At 37.7% G+C, this 19,688-nt stretch overlaps 1 protein-coding gene across 1 annotated transcript in view; it reads left to right on the top strand.

Moving 5' to 3' along the window:
* Positions 1-19,688, top strand: part of TTC27 (tetratricopeptide repeat domain 27) — a 227,793-nt gene that overhangs the window by 147,312 nt on the left and 60,793 nt on the right. The window contains exons 14-15 of the mRNA XM_007476051.2: positions 17,782-17,880; positions 18,765-18,817. Of these exons, the coding sequence (XP_007476113.2) occupies positions 17,782-17,880; positions 18,765-18,817 (152 nt within the window). The remainder of the gene's footprint in view (positions 1-17,781; positions 17,881-18,764; positions 18,818-19,688) is intronic.

Here is a 19,688-nt window from a genome sequence, read left to right on the forward strand (position 1 = left end):
TTCTATCATTACTTTGTTATTTTTAGTGGGAAAAACACATTAGAAAAAGTGTTTAGGTAAGTTTTGTTCCACACTTGACTTTTTCACAACTAAAACCTTTGTACCTTGTCTCCTAGTTTCATGCAAACATTTAACCTCCATTATCTACATTTTTGCATGAAACTAGGAGACAAGGTACAAAGAAATGCTTAAATGCATTTGTGTTTTCAGTAATGTGGGTAACTTTCTCTAGTAGTATAGATCATAAAATCTCTCTGCCAGCTTATGAATCCTCCACAAAGGAAGAATCCTCCATCGAGGATCTGGCCTATATGCTGGAGACTTTTCTTTTAGATCTTAAAGCATTATGTGGGTGCCAGTGCAGTACTTAGTACGTCCATCTATTATTATTTGCTTGTGCTCTACAGTTTACATTCTTTTCCTAGTCTACATTTCCTGGACATCTTTCATGCAATTCTTGGGTTCGAATCATGTGTAGTGATGTGTTGCATCCAGCATATGCCTGCATTGTGTCTTGTCATTGTCCTTTGGGTCACCCCCAATAATTCTAATTCTTTTGAGATTGTCATGTTCCATGACTTGCAAGTGATACAGTCTCACCAGAAAAAATACTGATGTGAAAAAGATGGTTGATCTGTTTTTTGTTTTGTTTTGTTTTGTTTTAACACAAAGCAGCTTGGAGTCATTGAAAACATTGCAGTTTCCCAGATGCAATACAGGCTTATTCTCTTCCTTCTCTTTGATTCTGTGCTCAGTTTATTGTCGACCTTGAATGCTTGTCCAAGATAGATACACTGATGCATTCACTCAATGGGTGGTCAATCCAGCTGCGTGTCCATTTACACCCCCCCACCCCCCCAGTACAGATTATTAAATCCATCTTCTGCTGGGCTCCAAGATGGTAGTTTTAGACCTGGAAGGGGCCTTAGTGATAAGCTAGTCCAGTTGCCTCTTGTTTTAGGTGATGTTGTGATGATGGCACCAAGTATCAGAATATTATAGGACACTTTCCCTCCATTCTAGATGTACCATGCCATGGTATAGTACTTCTGGCTTTGGAGCCCAAATTCTAGGTTTGGCTCTTCCATGTGCTACATGCATGACCTTGGACCAACACTTGACTTCTCTGGGCCTCAGTTTCCCCATCTTTAACACAAGGGGGCTGACTTAGATTTTCTCTGACATGAGATTGTATGTACCTCTTCCCTTGGGATTGTGCAAAGCACATGTTCTGTGTTGGTGACACTTCGATAAATGTATGGTCTTCCTGTTCTCTGCTTTGCTTAATATTGATAATCAGAGTTGCTGAACAAAGTTATTTCTCTACATCAGTCAAGGAATCTCAATTGAGTTTAACATAGGCATGGAAGATACACTGAATGAGGAGAGTCTCTGAGGTTGGATTTTGATGTAATAAGTCAAAAGTATAAAAATAATAACAACAGATAAGAAGCCCTGTAAAAGGTTATGTTCCTTATAGTTATATTTTCAGTTGTGTAACTGTGAAGACGAATACTCTTAGTAAATTATGCATGGAAATTTGCCTATTCTTTTCTGTTTTCCCCAAGGATAATTTTAATACGAGTATAGGTCATTTTTATAAATACTTTCGAGAAATGAGAATATAAACATGTGGAATGGTAATTACTGATGGATCACCATTTTTTATAACACAAATCTGACTTATCTCACTTTCCTATCTTTCCCTATTTCAGTTTCTTGGAAATCCCTCCTTCAGTGCTATCAAAATTATATGACTGGGGGCAGCTGGGTAGCTCAGTGGATGGAGAGCCAGGCCTAGAGATGGGAGGTTCTAGGTTCGATTCTTGCCTCAGACACTTCCCAGCTATGTAATCCTGGGCAAGTCACTTGACCCCCATTGCCTAGGCCTTACCACTCTTCTGCCTTGGAACCAATACACAGTATTGATTCCAAGACAGAAGGTAAGGGTTTAAAAAACATTGTATTACCACTGGTATGTTTTTTTTTTCCCTTGTGTACTTGCTCTGGTCCATATTTTGCGTGTGAGGGGGTTGGGGGGGAGTGGTGAGGCCATATTCATGTTGTATGAGACATTAGGAACAAAGGAAATAGAGTCTAAATGTAGCACAGGAGACTGTCTTTTGCTTTTGCGAATGTGACATTTTCCCATTGATTTATTATTTTCCCAGTTTCATCTATAAATATTCTTGGGATAGTCTAACTTTCTTGAGTCTCAGACTAAACTTTCTACAGATTTCTTTTCTCTTCTAGTATTCTTTGTGCTTTTTTAGGTAGCACTAATCATATTCTTCCATGCTTCTATATGAAGTTTTATAGTTTAGTTTATATTTTCATTCTGTGTGGCCAGTGTCTACTATGTCCCTCAAGGAGTTCAAATGTTTGTTGGTCAATACTTTCTGAACTCTTTTGGCCTCTTATTGGGATAATTCCTTTGCATGATTTAAACTTGTCTTGGAAAATATGATAATTAGTCACTTTTTTCTTTTACCCATTTTCCATCCTTCAGTAGTTTGTTTGAAAAAGTTGGTCAGGTTTTAGCTGTTGTAATTGCATGCAATGCTGTCTTCTCGGATTTCTTTCTTTCTTAGTCTGGTGTTGATTTTGTCCATTGTCCAAACTAGTTCATGGTTTAACTATCTAGTGATAATTGAGCCAGAAACAACTTCTACATTGGTAACCATTCATTTTCTATCTTTTAAAATATACTTAATTGTATTTCTTGTTGTTTTTTGGTGCCTGTAATGTCTAAGACCTGATTCTCTTCTGGAAGAAAGTTTACATAATATATAAATGTGCAGTTTTTGAATTGCCCTCAAACATTTGTCCTTTCTTAAACCTGAGCTATATTTTCCAAAATATTTTTGCTGTCTTCTTAATGCTGACACATTGAAGTAACCATGTGTAAAATTTATATGTTCACATGATTTAGAGCTCTTCTTAAATTTTTTATCTCTGCATTCTCTGCAGCAATTAATAACCCATAACTGCAATTATCCTGGTCCTCACAGCTTTTACAACCTCCCCAGCTGATATTCCATCTTCTCTATGTGTATCTTGTGTTATTTGTTAATTCCATATGTATATTATCTCCTCTATTAGACTAGAAACTCCCTAAGGGCAGGGATTCTTATTTGCTTATATCTCCAGATTTTAGCATAGTACCTGAAGGATAGTGTAATAAAGGTGACAAAAGGGGAGAGATTTATGATAAAGGAAGAAAGGGTGAAAAGGGAATGGAGTTTTCTTTATTTTAGGCAAGGGCAGAATGAGAGGAGGTGTTGTTGTTTAGTCAGAGGAGAGGAGGATGGAATTTGTCTGTGTCCCGTGTCCCGTGTCCCGTGTCCCGTTCCCCTCCCCCCCCCCACCTCTTCTCTGACTATACCCCCTCACTATGGCTATGGCTGCCTTCAACTCCTACTTCCAGGCTCTCTGGGATCTTTGTTGAAAGAAATTTCAGGTGTTAAGCCTCTTTCTTCTGGAGGGAGAGAGACTATTTCTCTCCCCCCTCAGTTCAAGCTGTCTTCTAATAAAGCTGGAGGCAGTTCTGGGTCCTAATAACTGAGTTTATTCAAGGGAAGCAGGAAAGGGACAGGGATGATGAATGGTAAGGATTGAGACTCAGGAGGGAAAGAGGGAGAGGGGAGGGTCCCTATCTAATTAACACTCTTCCCCCAAAAGTTAGACAGCTCAATTCTGATAATTCGTGTACAGAAACCCTGGTTTCTTGGCTGGCACAGCAAGTGTCCCCTGGTTCAAGGTTCCAAGGGAGCTATAGAGATCTTCTTTGTGGACTGCTGTCTCTCAAAGTCCTTGTCCACTGACTGGGGTTTGGGAGGATCTGGGATCAGGAATTCAGGGAGAGAAAGATCACTGACTTTGAGATTCAGTCAGAGTCAAAACCCTCTGCCCAGGAACTCTCAGTCAGGAGTCAGTTTCAACTCCCCTGATCAGCTTTTTCTCTCCCTCCATGGTCCCAAGTTCCTTTTGTAAAGATTGGTTTTGGCTCTCCCCTGATTGTAACAATGAAGGTACTTGGCTCTTCCTTGATTGTGAAGATTAAGTTGTAATCCCCTATTTATTTTTAGATTTTAATCCCCAAAGCATAAACCCAGCATTTAAAGTAGATCTACCCATTTTAACCACAAAAAGGTATGGACTAACTACAAAAAGGTGTGAACTAACCACAAAATGGTATGAATATCCATTTCATACATTAAGTGGGAGGTCTGTGACCCACTTGTGAAAGAGTGGGCAGTCCTGGAGAGGAGTGGCTGCTGTGATTAGTAGACATAAAATTTAGGGGAGGTGACACAAGAGAAAAAGGTCTTTAAATAGTGGAAACAGACACACAAGGATCAATTAGTGACTCAGACTTGGAGACTTGGAGTGGTGATGATCAATCACTCAAAGTTGGACTAGAAGACAGACTCTAGGATGGAGGTAAAGAGAGACTCTAAGACTTGGAGTGAAAGAGACAGTCACTCAGGCTTGGAGTGAAGAGAGTCACTTGAGGAGAGACTGGAAGACAGACACTCAGACTTGGAGTGAAGACACTTGGCTGTGGAACTGGACCCCTGGAGGTGCTTTTGCAGGAGGCCTCAAACTACTTTCCTTTTAGATGGTCACCTAGGTGAATTTAAAGGCTGACTTAGTTCCTTGCCGAGAAGGCCCATCAACTTGAGACTCCTTTCCCCTGACTGGTGCCTTAAAAATTCTAACTGGCTCAGAGGAAGTCAGAGCGCTCTCTCTCTCTCTCTCTCTCTCTCTCTCTCTCTCTCTCTCTCTCTCTCTCTCTCTCTGTGTCTGTCTCTCCTTTTATCTCCTCTTTAATATTTTCCCTCTATTGTAAAAAGAAACTACCATAAATTATATTTTTATTTTACTAATTCATTTTGGGATTTAGAAATTAAATTCCTGGTGACCACCAATTAAATATTCAGTCTCAACCATAATTTTAATACTTTGTACCCATCCCCTGTTTGCTGCTTGCAGGATTCTTGCAGCTCTTCCAGACTTATTCCTAAAGTTTCCAGATTTCTCTCTCTTACAATAGTAAGCACTTAATAAATAAATGCTTCTTGATTGGTTGGTGGTAATTTGTTTCTGCTCATCATGAGGATTACAGGATTAGGTAAACAGCAATCCCTTCTGTGCTTCTTACTACCTTTGGATATCTGATTAAATCATTTCCTTTTTTTTAATCTCTGCAAGGAAATCATGTGAACCATATTGCCTTTATGCAAATAACCCATCAAATGTACATAAAACAACAAACTGATAAGATGAGTGAATGCCCTCTCTCTGGTCTTTTTCTATTGTGGGCAAGGGACACTTGAACATAAGCCAAAAAACTGACAGACTCCAGACTCCAATGAAGGCTTTGGGAGCTGCTCAGGTACTTTTTTCATTCCCTATTCTTTTTAATCCTCTCTTTAGCTCCTGGCCCTTTTATAAATGCATAGTATGGGCCCCAGAATGGTCCTGGTTTTACCCAGTGCCTTAGATAGAAACTAGTAAGTAATCTTTTCTTCATTTTTTTCCTTTTTAAGTTTTGTCGATGACTTTTAATTATATCATACTCATCTGAGATATCCACTCCTAGCCCATGTCAGAAATTAACAAAAAACACAAGTAACAAAGAAAAGCAGTCAAGTAAACCCCACCAGCCATGTGGGGTTTATACATGCCAGGGAAGGCCACGTTCCATATTCAGGGTCTCCCCATGCCCCACCTAAAGGGCCAGGGTACACCAGGGGAGAGGCAAAACCTACATGATTGACCAGAAGCTTCCTAAGCCAGCTCTAAAGCTGACTGGTGTCAGCAGCACCATAGCCACATGCCTTGTGTTAGCAATACTGTAGGAGGATGGAGAGATTTCATTAGCCCAAATATTTATTTGTTCTGTGGTTCCATTTAGAAGGCACCTTTTTCTTGGAGCATTTTAAATTTATCTTGGGGAATGAATTGGATACTCACAACTTTCCTGGATGTGTTTGATTTTGAAGAATGAAACAACAACAAAAAGCCATTATTTAGGCTTAAAACCCATTAAAACCCACTAAAAACCCAAACAACTTTTACCTTCCATCTTAGAATCAGTACTGTGTATAGGTTCCAAGGCAGAAGAGCAATTAGGACTAGGTTAAGTGACTTACCTAGGGCAATACAGCTAGGAAATGACCTAAGTCAAATTTGAACCCAGGACCTCTTCTCTCTAGGCCTGGCTTTCAGTCCCCTGAGCCACCCAGTTGCCCCCTGTTATTTAGACTTTTGAAGTGTTTCTTTCCCAATCTGTGATTATGTTATTGTTTCTATCCATCTGACATAAAATATATGACCAAAAAAACCCTATGCATAGTAATCACATTTAAATAACTACAAATCAGTGTGTACTGCTTAAAGTCAACAAAACAACATAATACTTTTAAGTTCGACAGATTTTTGTTAAGTATTTTCAAGCAAACATGTCTAGTCCTAGCCAAGACTGCTGGTAAAACTCCCAAGTGGGGCCATAAGGGTCACTGAGGAATGTTTAACAGAATAAATACAAGCACAATGCCATATAGATAATGCTAATTTGTCATTTTCTAAGCCAATATGTAGCCCACAGGGATCCATTTCTATTTGAGTTTGATAACACTGTTGTTTAGAAATAGATATTTATTTGATATTTAATTGATAATAATTGTTTGTACAGTTTTACTCTTGTCATTTTTCCTCCTATCATTTTCTTTGCTAATTTTCTTCTGAGTCTTTTATTATTATTATTTTTTTTATCTTTTTTTTGTGAGGTTGGGCTTGATATCCTTTCACATTTTCCTTTGATGGTTTGCACATTTTCATTTTTGTATTGCTGTCTGAATTTGCATTTTGGTCATCTCTGTTGCTGAAATATTTTTCTTGTGGTAGATCTTTTCTCTCTTTTACTCATTTTGGAATGATTTTTAATTTTGGTTTTCTCTATATGCTGTTGCTTAGCTGTTTTTCTGAGGTGGAGGGAATACTGTCACATGCTTGTAACTTGCCTGGGGTTTGCACACTCTGCAGAGACAGCCTGATGGGCCTGCTATAAGATTTGCAGCTGTTCAGTTAAGATACTCTTTGTGCTGGGTCGAGTTGGGGATTGTCCAGTTCTTCCTCCTTGTCTCTGGTATATGATGTAAATTATTTTTAAGAAAAAAAATAGTATTATAAAGGATCATGGTGATGGAGGATGGAGGTGCTTCCTCATCTCTTCCCTCTGTCTAATCATGGTTATCATTCAGCTTTTGGCTTTATTTTCCTCTCCAGTAATGTTATTTTGCTGATTATATGTTGTTCTCCTGGTTCTACTTTCTTCACTTTGTCTACAAGGTTTAATGATCTCCTTAAGTATGGATGGAAGGTTACAAAGAGTAGGCAGATCAGTGGCACAACCTGGGTAACCTCATGAAGCTTATCATCTGGGGGGTGGGAATGAGGAGGAAGGGGAAAGCCAAGCCTCAACTCAGGTACCTATATGTTGTATCCTATGGCCAGTGCTTTAGAGAATTAAAAATAAAAGCGGGGGTGGGGTGGGGTGGGGTGGGGTATGACTATAGGACTTTATTGTCCCCTGAAGGAATCCTAGGAGATTTCATGTAACAAGTAGCTCACATTTATATAATGCTGAAAGTTACACAGCCCAGTGAACAAATAAGCAATGCATGTAATATTATGCCCATTTTACAGATGAGGAAATAATCTCGGAGAAGACAGCAGTTGCCCAATTAGTAGTGTGTCAAGGCTGGGTTAAAATCTAAGTGGCTCCGAACTCCAATACTAGTACTTTCCCCATAAGACCACATTATCTTTTGGTAGCCAGTTCATGGAAGAGGTAGCATTTGAGTTGGGTTTTCAAGATTGTGTAGGAATTCAGCAATTAAATTGGGGGAATTAGAACATTACAAGCATAGGAAAGTGTGAGCAAAGGTCCAGCAGTAGAAGAATTCAGTATCTGGGGGGGGAGAATAATTTGTCTTAACTAGAGTAGAATGCATAAAGATTTGTAATATAGATTAAGACTGGAAAGGTCAGAGGTAGGTGAGATTGTGGAGGGGCTTGACCACCAAGGAAAGGTGTTTAAGTGTTTGACCTTTATTCTCTAAAAGAAATGGAGCCACTAAAAATTTTGGAACAAAATAATGGCATTACCCTTTGGTGTAAGACTATATAAGAAAGATGGTGCTATTTCCAGGATAAGGAAGAAGAACTTGGGTTGATTCTAGGTCAATAAAGTTAAAAAAAAATGCCATCAAATAATTAGTGGCCAGGGAAAAGGCAACCACAGCCAAGTGCCAAGTGAAGTAACTACTTATGGAAACCAATTGAAATAGAGAAAAATCTTTGGGAGAAGGGCAAACCTAAGGAATATGAGATTTGTATTTCTTGAGGAAGGAGTATATTTTAGACCTAGCAAAAGAATATTTAAATGATTATTTATAGTAGATGACTTCTTCCTTTTCAAAAAGCAATACTTGTTTATTATCTGATTTTTTTTGTTTGTTTACTTGCTTTTAAACAACATTGATATTATTGTATGATTTGGCATTGGAGGTATTTTTTGAAGGAATCACCTGTATTCTTGGAATATATGTTGGTTTAAGACAGGGTATAATGGTTTAAGCTTCACTGAACACAACTGATTTTTTAAAGTCCATTTTCCCCTCACTTTGAAAAGAAAAGTTCAAGGCAATTGTTCCCTAGAGTATGTTTATTTTCTTGAGTGATTCATCAAGGGAGGGGAGTAAAATGCAATACTTTTGATTATTCATCCTTTGTAAACTTTGTGAAATGTGATGACAGCTGCTGAGACAAAGAAAGTCTGAACCTAAAAGTTAGAAGAGAGAAGGCTGTTTTACAAATAAATTACCTTGTTCTATAGTTCCAGTAATTCTTTGTCTTTGTGAGTTACCTAGTGTCCCCAAACATCCCCTAACAGACAAGCTGGGACACTCATATTAACTGTTGGGGTCTGTGTTGTATTGCTCCCACCATTTGGGGCCATTCTCAATATTTTTTTTATTCTACATCAAATTATTTTGATGTTGTGTTCCACTTGCAATATACTTGTTTTGTCACTAGGGGGAACTTGTGCCTTTTAAAAAATTGGGGACGAAAATGGTTCAGCCAGTCAGTCAACAGAGAAAAGACATTTTAATGAGAGAGCTCCAGGTGGGCAGGTAGTGAGATTCTTCTGTTATACAGAGACTTACAGAGATGGACTGAACCTGTAATTTTACTGAATCTAATTCTGAAATGAGGAAACTCTTTGATAGTTCCCCACCTTTCCTGAAATGAACAAACTCACTAATTTAATTGCTGAATTTCTATACAATCTTGAAAACCCAACTCAAATGCTACCTCTTCCATGAACTGGCTACCAAAAGATAGTGTGGTCTGATGGGGAAAGTACTAGTATTGGAGTCCAGAGCCACTTAGATTGTAACCCAGCCCTGACACATACTGTAGTAAGTTAAGAGAGTTTCCTAGAACACTGCAAAGTTTAGTGACTTGCCCAGGGTCACACAAAAGATGTCAGAGGCAGGATTTAAACCCATATCTCCCTGGTTCTGAGTCTATGTTACCTTCCAAAAGTGATTTGATTCATTAAAAGTTTGATTTTGTAGCCATTATAGTATTCATTTAGGGTAATAGTCAGAGGAATTAAAAGATTAATGAAAAATTTTCTATCTAGACCAGAGGTTCCTAACCTTTTTGGTATCATGGACCCCTTATCAGAATAATGCTTTCAGGAGGCAGCTGGGTAACTCAGTGGATTGAGAGCCAGGTCCAGAGATGGGAGGTCCTAGGTTCAAATCTGGCCTCAGACACTTCTCAGCTGTGTGACCCTTGGCAAGTCACTTGACCTCCATTACCTAGCCCTTACCACTCTTCTGCCTTGGAACCAATACACAGTATTGATTCCAAGATGGAAGGTAAGGGTTTTTAAAAAAAGAATAATGCCTTCAAATGTACAAACTAAAATAATATATAGGATTATGAGGAGAACCAAAGACTAGTGAAAATAAAGGGTGCAAATTCTTCTCCCATCCAAGTTCATGAATTCCCTGAACTCTCTCCATATGTTCCAGTGGACCCCAAGTTAAGGACTCGTGTTCAAGACTTGCTCAAATGCTCTGCTGTTCCTTTGGAGATGGGGAACCTCTGTTTTTCAGATCTTCCCATTCAGACACTGCCCTGCATCTCAGATGCTGACTGTGAATGCTCAACTAAGCTTCCCTGCTTTCTTAGAAGTTAAGTTCTTACTCTTCCAGCCAATTAGTCCTTGCTAATCAAACTTGGCTGCTTTTATTTAGCCTGGGAGATGAAATTAGAGCAACTACCCTGGGCCTTGGATTCCTTGCTAAGTGCCACAGTTCTCTTCCTTGTTGTTTGCCTGAGGGGCCTGTTGGGTCAGCAGAAGTAAAAACTTTTAAAAACTTGATTTCCTAGCTTTGTGCAGCATATACTTGTTATATTTTTTTCTTATGCAGTAGAAACCTCAGTTCCTTCAGAATAGTGGTCTACTAATTATTTTTCTGGCAATCACTGATTTTTTAAAACAGTCCATTACAAGGGTTTATATCCCTTATCTCTCTCCTAAGCTCTAGTTCCATGACAAGTTGCCTTTTAGATATTTTTAAACTGACTGTTTCATATGTGTCTCAAGCTCAGGATGCTCCAGACATCCTACCACATCCCTCCATCCTCTGACCTTCCTTATTCCTGGCATTACCCTACTGCCAGTTACCCAAGGTTGAACTTTTGGTGTCAGTCTCAGCTCTTCATTCTTGCTCACTCCCTTACATATGTTACCTAATCTTGACCTGCTTATCTCTACATCCCTTCCCATGTATGGCCTTTTCTCTTTGCTCACATAAGCACTCCTCTTGTTCAGGACCTCTTTGCCTTTTGCCTAGACCATTGCCTTTGCCTCATGTTGGGTTTCCCTTCTGACTAGCCAAAGTGACTTTCTAAAAGGGCGGCAGATCTTCCCAAGCCATTCCCTCACCTGCTACCATCTAGTGCTTCCCCATGGCTCCGAGGATCCAATAGAAATTCCTGTTTAAAAGTTCTTCTAACCTGGTATGTTCTTATCTTCCCCGTTTCTTACTCTCTTCTCCTCACGCTACGGTGAAGGCCATTGACCTCAGCCATGAAGATCCCTCTCCTGGGAACACTATCTCTTCCTTTCTGTCTCCCAGGGTCCTTGGTTTTCTACAATGTCCACCCTATGGTCTGTCCTGCAACCTTCCTTACCCATATCACCTTTCCCTCCAAGATTATTTTGGTCTTAATTTATATGTATCTTGTGCCTACTGTGACAAGGAAATCACTTTAAAAGACTGATATATATTAATTTAAGGTCGCCAAGGAATTCAGCTATGTAATTCCTAAATGAAAACTCAAGTCAGCAGTCAACCTTTTATAGAGTTTAATTACAAACAGGAGGAAGAAAGGAATTAGAGAGAGAGAGAGAGAGAGAGAGAGAGAGAGAGAGAGAGAGAGAGAGAGAGAGAGAGAGAGAGAGAAAGGGGAGAGAAGAGAATAGGGCTTAAATACCCCTTCTGTTTAGGCTGGGCCAAAAGGCCCAAGCCCTTAGATAGCTGAGGCAAAGAAAAGAGATCAGTCCCTATCACTCACGTGACCAAAATGGAGAACCAGTCTCAGGGGCCTCCACCTCCAGCTTCCTTCAGAGCCAACTCTCAAAGCACCACCTCTCAGAGCAAAAAACTCTCCAACCAACCCCCCTCAGTCCTCAGAACCCTCTATCTTTAAGGAAACCATCCAAGTTCCCTCCCCTCAGTCCTCACATCTACCAATCACTGTCCATGTCTTCCCTGTGCCAATGGTGGCTCTAGCTTAACCCAGGACCGCCCAGAGGTCTGTGGCTTTGCACATGTATGTTGAAGGTCATATTCTCAAATAATTAAATCTTGATCTTTGCTGCAGCCCTTCCTAAATCCTGTTAGGACTGAGTGGGGTGGAAATTGTATTTTCCAAGACCTGGTTCTGTCATTCCAAGTATCTCTATTGTATCAATTCTAAAATCAATCATGACTCAAAGAAATTCCTGTTCTATGCTTAAGCATAGGTCAAAGCCCTTTCCATTGTTCAGCAAAAGGTTTCTGTCCTAAAGTAATCTTAAGAAGGGAGGAGGAGGAACCTCCCATGCCAATGGGGTTCACATTCCAATAGAGTTCCCACTATCAATAGGAAATTTTTCAAGTATGAAATTTCCCAATGGTGAAATTTCCAACATTTATAAGTCTAAGAAATTTTAAGGTTTACACTACCTAACATGGCTAAATATTGCTTCCCCTATTAAAATGTAAAGTTCTTTGAGGGTGGATATGTTTTGCTTTTGCCTTTGTATTCCTGTTGCTTACCTGTTCACAGCATATCATTAATATTTAGTAAGTGCTTGTTAATTGATTGAAACATCATAAAATGGGCAGACTCTCTTTTCAATCATATCTCATAAGAAAACTAAAGTAGAAGCAAGCTGCTTTCCTGTTCTCACATATCCAATTTGAGATTGACATAGTTGTATTTTGAGCAAAATTTTATCATTCATTTACTTAGAAGAATAATCATTACTTACTGCTTAACTGTTAAGTGTCATCTTCATGATTTGATGGCATTAAAAATGTAGATGCCACTATATGTCTTAGGATATAGGAGCAGCCATAGATAGGGTAGAAAAGGTGAGGTTGATGTCTCAGTCAAAACCAGTGGATTTTTGTTTGTTGTTCCTTTGCTCTGTGCTTGCTTATGTGTATGTTTGTGGGGGTAAGGGCATTGGTGGCATTTTATGATTTTTCAAGGAAGTGGCCAGGGAGTCATTATCTTCTTCTCATCTACCTCAATCTGTTTTCCTTATTCTTTACTCATGTATTTTTGTGAAGTATGACTATATTCCTCTGCCTTGCACTCATACTGTTTAAAAAAACCATCATTCTATGAAATTGTTTGATTTGTTTGTTTTGGTTTTCATGTTCCTTTCTAGTAGTTAGTTTGTAGGAGTGTGATTTTTCACAAAGCTTGGAATTTGTCATTTCTACACAATAATTTAGGCATATATTATATGCTTCTAAATAAATAGAAATTAGACATTTTGTGTTTAAAGTATTGTAAAGGATCTATCTGCAAATTTCATGTAGTAGAATCTATGTATCATTTCCATAGCCTTTTTGTATTAAGTCAATAGTTTTACTTTATGAACAAAGGTAACTTAAATATATTTTTGTAAAACATAGACCAAAATTCTTTAGATCATATTAGTAGTTGCCAGGAAAAAAATCGGAGATGCTTAAGTATATTAAATTAGACTATCTGCTTGATTCTCTCACCTTTCCTTTTTCTTCTTTTTTCCTTTCCCTTTCTAAAAAAATTTTTTGAACTCTTTACAGTACTAGTTATAAAGGACTGATCTTGCTTATGTAATGAAATTTGTTATGCTGGAAAAAGTTGACTTCGTCCATCAAATAGAAGGGGGAGATAAACAGCAAAGGTCACAAGATAATAAACACATTCTGGTCATTTATGATCATTGTTAGGTCTTATTTTAAGTGAATCTGAAACAAACAACCTTTATTTATAGCTTAAGTTTATATTCAGTGGTGTGTTATACCAATACGTGCCCATGTTATTGTGGGAATAGTTTGTCCTTTGCTGCCACCAAAATAGCAAATAGAGCACTTGGTGGATTTGAGTCCCTTGAGGATAATTCCTGTCATTTTTATTCTGGTACTAGAAGAAAGTCTGCCTGAATTTTCTTGAACAAAGAATGAACCCTTCCATTCCATAATTAGAGCTCAGACTTAAAATGCAAATACAATTCAACAGGTGTATCTGCTGGGGTGTACCAGTGCCAGGGGGTCATAGGACGGGCCACTATCTTTCCTCTTCTCTCACCTAAATATTTTCTCCAGAGTCGTTTGGGCATATTTTTCCCTCCAGCAGAAAAAAATTCATCCATTTACTTTATAATAAAAGTCAAAGGAAAAGTAAAATTCAGTTTATTTACATTGACTTAAAATCCAGTTTTCCTTGAATGCATCTTGAAACTGCCTGAGTTTTGTATAATTATAGTATTTCTGAAAAAAATGTGCAGATTTTTATAACTAATTCAATGTCATGAAGAAAATGTATGTAAAGCACTTGAGAGTAAATTAGAGAATTGGATTAGATGGCTTGTGATACTTTTAAATACTAAAAAAATCTGTGAGGATTTTACTAGGAGTTTCTCATAAAAATATGAAATATCAAGTGCTCTATAGATAATTATGGGAATTTTGTTGTTGTTGAAATTGTTATGTAATTGTCATTCATCTTACCCGTGATTGCCTGCCTGTCAAAGTGAACACCTCGGTCAGTAGATATTAGCAACTTGTCTGTTGTTCCTTTAGCGTGTGTATGTAGGTATAGGTATATCTTTGCAGGGTAGGGTGTTGGTGATATTTTATAATCTTTCAAGGAAACGTCTGGGGAGTCATTCTTCTCTTCTCTCCCAATCTGTTTTTTCCATTCTTTTTTCTAATCATGTCTTCTTGAAAAATACTACTTTATTCCTCTGCATTTAATACTTAGTCTTACAATACTGTTTTGTTTTGTTTTTTAATCATGTGATTAGAGATAGCTAAGTGGCTCAGTGGATAGAGAGTCAAGTCTGGAGAAGGGAGGTCTTACCATTCTTCTGCTTGGAACTATTACAAAGTATTGATTCTAAGACAAAAGATAAGGGTTTTAAAAAAATCATGTGATGAAGTAATTTATTTGTTTATTTTGGGTTTCATATTGCCTTTTAAAAATTTAGTTTATAGGTGTGTGATTATTCATAAATCTTTGAATTTGCTTTTTTCTACATAGTAGTTCAGGCATGTATAATTTTTTAACATATAATTCTTTAGCATTTTAGAGAGTTCCTTGAATAGAGAGGTTAATGCCTTGCCTTTGGTTACACAACTAATATGTATCATAGTTAGGACATAGGTCTTTTTTAGTCTTCAAGGCTATTCCTTTCTTCACTGCACCATGATGCCTATCATTTTTTTGTTAATAATAAATAATATATTTATAAGAACTCAATTGTTCAAGGGTACAAGGATAAATCCTGTTTAAAAAGAACGAATCCTTTGGTAATCTTGAATAATGACACAAATAATCTCATAGCAATCTCTAATATATTTGACTGTTTTAATTTTTTTTTTAAAGAAAGGGCATTTTTATGTTCCTTGTGAGACATATCCATTTATATATGGACAAAGACTTGGTAATTCACATTTTGAGTTCATTCATTCATTTGGCATTTGTTAAATGCTTACTAGATGTAAGTAAACAGAAAGTGAGGCTAATGACTTTGTGCAATGCTGCCTCACTTAAATCCATTTCACTCATAAAGCAAGACATCACCTTGTGTTATATCATTTGGTTCTCTTCAAAAACAAAGAATGAATAAAGGTAGGTACAGGGAAGCAGGCAAAAAACCCAGCCCAATTCTTTCTCTTGAGCTTATTTTCTGTTTTGGGGAGTCTTAGGTGTTCAGAAAATTTAACACAAAACACACAAAGTAATCCTAGTGGGAAAGTAGTAACCACCAAGTATATCAGGACAAGCTTCTGTAGGAGGTGGCCCTTAACCTATTCCTTCCTTTGGTAAATGACAGAATGTCCCTGGCATGGTTGAGCTACTGGTTAAACTACAGAGCTCTTTCCTGTTCTATTTCAGGGTATTCTATTGGATGTCCTGAAGCTTTTTTTTTTTTTAAGGCAGGCAGGAGAGATGTGACTTGTTTCTTGTAAGTCCTCTACCCACCACAGCAAGCAACTTTCTCAGGAAAATGAATCCTAAATAGTTCAGTGCAATCCAACAATCAATTATTAATCCCCTGCTGTGTACACAGCATGATCAGCATAATAATGCTTTTTCAGATTGACTGTTCTTATTCACATACACATGTATTTATATATTTACACCCACTTATACATAGAGATGCTGACCAGATTTGTTTTTGGAGAGGCTCTAGCACAGCGGTTCTCAACCTCTCAATTTGTAGCAATGAGAATACATAATGCATATCAGGTATTTACATTCTGAATCATAATTGTAGCAAAATTACAGTTTTGAAGTAGCCACCAAAATAATTTTTTGGTTTGGGGTCACTTCAACATGAGGAACTGTATTGTGGGGTCACGGCATTAGAAAGGTTGAGAATCACTGCTCTAGTGGAAAGATTTATAAATAGGATTCAGTACCAGACTTGGGGAGATGATTTAAAATAAGAGCTGACATTTTGTTTCTTCTTATACATTTCACATTCCACATAGTAACATTAACTGATTCAAGAGAAGAAAAGCATCCTCTAAGGAAAAGAGGACTTCAGTGGAAGGCTGAGGCCTGGCTTCCGCCCCTTCTCTGAAACAGAATCCTGAAGTGTCCTTAGGGAAGTCTTTTAACCTTTCTTTGCCTCAGTTTCCTCATCTGTAAAATGAAATAGTTGGGTGGGAAACTCTAATGCCTTGTAGTACTTTTAAAAATATTCAGAAATTCTGTGATATTTTGACTAACTATCCATGACATTTGGAGTAAGAACTGTCTATTTATAGTATTATAAATGTTCCTTAGGGTTGGCCCTGCCACAGGCATGGGTCCAGCCCCATTTATGGCTCCAGGGGTTCTCAGCAGGTGGAATGGGTAGGCAAAAATAAAAAAATGGAAGACAGCTGTGCATATGTGTTAGCAAGGGGCAAGCTTTGCATCTGGTGGCTGTTCTGCTATGCCCAGGTTTGGTGTTTATTCTTATACCCATTTTCTTGGCACACAGATTGAATTTTCAGCACACGTGTCTGAGTAAAGATAATTGGATAAGTGATACAGTAACTTTTAACAAATTGTTTGATTAACATTCTAAAGTCATTCTATACATTTGTATGGTAAGTATCGATTTGACAGGAAACACAAAGATTCTACACAAGATAAATGATTTCATCACAGGTGACTTAATTTTCTCATTAACCTGTGAGGAGCTTTGAACTTACAGATAATCAAGGAAAATCACTTATTACCTTTAATAAAAATAGGTAATGGATCAGAAATTCTAGAAACAATTTGACAATCATGGCAGTGAGGTTGAGAGATCAGAGAGGTACTGAGAACACAATTCAGATTTAATATTAGGCTGATCATTTTTCAGAGTTTACTAGGGAGTTTCTCAAGGGGAAGAATCAAGTCACTGAGGCATGGTGAAGTTTGGTGTACCTATACAAGTCTTTCCTTATGAATGATTTAGGTACTGGCTTTAAGAGAATGAGTTTCTGTACGGGGGTGGGGGGGATAGGGGATATTCTGGGCTTGGCTTGTGGGTACAGATTTTGCTGGTAATTATGTACCTAAGCATAAGTTAACCCATAACAGTCTTTTAGGTTTGGTTTTGTGAGCCTAATCTTTTGGTGATATTTTGGGGGAATAGAGTGCAAGTCTTTTGCTCTTATATTACTTTTACTGGGACTAGGGAGAGGGCAACGATAATGTCAATTCCATTAGTAAGGGATGTTATTGAGAGAAGTTGTGCAGAGGGGGCTGAGTAGACAATTCCATTCTGCCAAAGAGTCACTCTGTGACCTCTTGGTTACCACGAGTGACCTTGTCAAGATGTTGTGGCTTGATGGCTCCCAGCATATTTCCTTGGAAATAGTTATTTAATTTTATCTTTATTCTAGAATGTTTTTGATGACTTTTTTTTCTTTTTCTTTTCAGTTGGGAGTTTGGTTTTCTCTAGGCTGTGCTTATATAGCACTGGAAGACTGGGGAGGTTCAGCAAAGGCCTTTCAGCGCTGCGTGACATTGGAGCCTGATGTATGTTTGGCTTTATCGATTTTCTTTCTCTGTCACAAGTACAAATGATTGTCCCATGTCAGACATTTAGCCTTTGTACCAGTTCCTCAGAAGGCTGCAATGTTGGTTGGAAACCACTTCTTAAGGGAGATAGGAATAAAAAGAAGTAGAATATATCCCATATCAAGGTTGCCCTGAAGTCTGGAGATGAAGGATACTGTTCTCTTAACATAAGTCTAATTTACTTGTTTTTAATGAAGAAAACATTTTGATTAGCTAGTATCTAACCATATAGGATTATTGGGAGGCTCAAATGAGGTAACTTATGTTTAACCCTTATTATTGTTGTGGTTATTTAGAGCTGTTAGTTTAAAAAGATGTCTCCATTTTATCCAAGCATTACACTAAAATAAAGTTTCCTAGTCATTATGTTCTTATTCTCAGGTAGTATCATGTACTGCCCATACTAATAGTTCATGCTTAATTAAAACACCTACTGAAATTCTTCTTTGGTGAAGAGTTGAAAACTTAAATTCATGATTAGCTCTCTTAAAAAGACCACATTAAGGAATGGTAACAGGACTCCCTCAATTTTCTGTGGAAAATAAATCCTAAATAGTTTAAATAGTTAAGTCCAACAGGTTTTTATTAATCCCCTACTATGTACAAGGCACTATTATTATTATAGCTTTTTTAACTTGAGTATGCTGATAAACATTTTTAATATTAAATTTAAAATTTATTATTATAAAAATTAAGTTAATTTTCTTAAAAACATAAGTTATTTCTTTGAAAAAGAAGCACAAAAAGATATTAAAGATGCCATATTTTGAGATGTAAACATTCTTTCCAACAAATCAGAAATACTTAATTTTTCTAATTACATTCTCTTTTTATCATTATAGAATGCTGAAGCATGGAATAATTTATCTACCGCTTATATCAGATTAAAACAAAAGTAAGTACTTAAAACAACTAAGAGGAACAGTGCTTCCAAAGTAAACAGATCAGTTTTCCTTTTGTCTCAGTGTTGAACTTATCACTCCCACAGATTTATTACTCTGACTTCTTCCCACTCACTGATTTTTAGCGTGCTCACACATAAGTTTGGTCTGGGGCTTGCTTTTAAATTTAATAGCTATAATGATATACCTTTTGGGGTTTTACTTATGAAAAATGTCAATTCTGTAATAAAAAATATTAAATCTATAATGGCAAAACTAATTAATTTAAACCATTTTTGTTAATCAAATATTTACTGTATTTCAATGAATATAGGCCTCTCTCTTCCTCCTTCCAACTGAACATATTAAAAATAGACATTTCCGTTTTCTCCCACTCCACGGTGAAATAAAATTTCATGCAGTACTGTATTAATATTTTTGGAATAAAATGTCTACCTATGTTAACTATGGGTGTTTAATTAAAATAATTACTGATAATTTTCTGAATGTGGCCTGTAATCAGACTGTTAGTATAGTAGATGGGGCTTCAGGTTCACTGGTCTTCCTGCTCCAGTCATCTCCCCGTAGGCTTATCACAGTGCTGCCATACACAGAAGGTGGCTCATGCTTTCCACTGACTAACTGTGTCTTGGCCCCGGACCCTTAGATGTAGGAGCTCCTGTTTCCCTCAGAAATCAATGACCAGGCTGCTGCTCACAGATAAAGAGGCAGATCCCATGGAGCTCGGTGTCACAATCTGAATAGCCAGCAAGTCTATTAAGCTTCCGTTCTGAGTAAGGGGCTGCCTGAGAAGTGCAGCAGGAGGAGAGGTAGCTAGGTGGCTCAATGGATAGAGAACCAGGCCTAGAGACAGGAGGTCCTTGG

Source organism: Monodelphis domestica, chromosome 1, assembly GCF_027887165.1.
Source record: "Monodelphis domestica isolate mMonDom1 chromosome 1, mMonDom1.pri, whole genome shotgun sequence".
NCBI lineage: Eukaryota > Metazoa > Chordata > Mammalia > Didelphimorphia > Didelphidae > Monodelphis > Monodelphis domestica.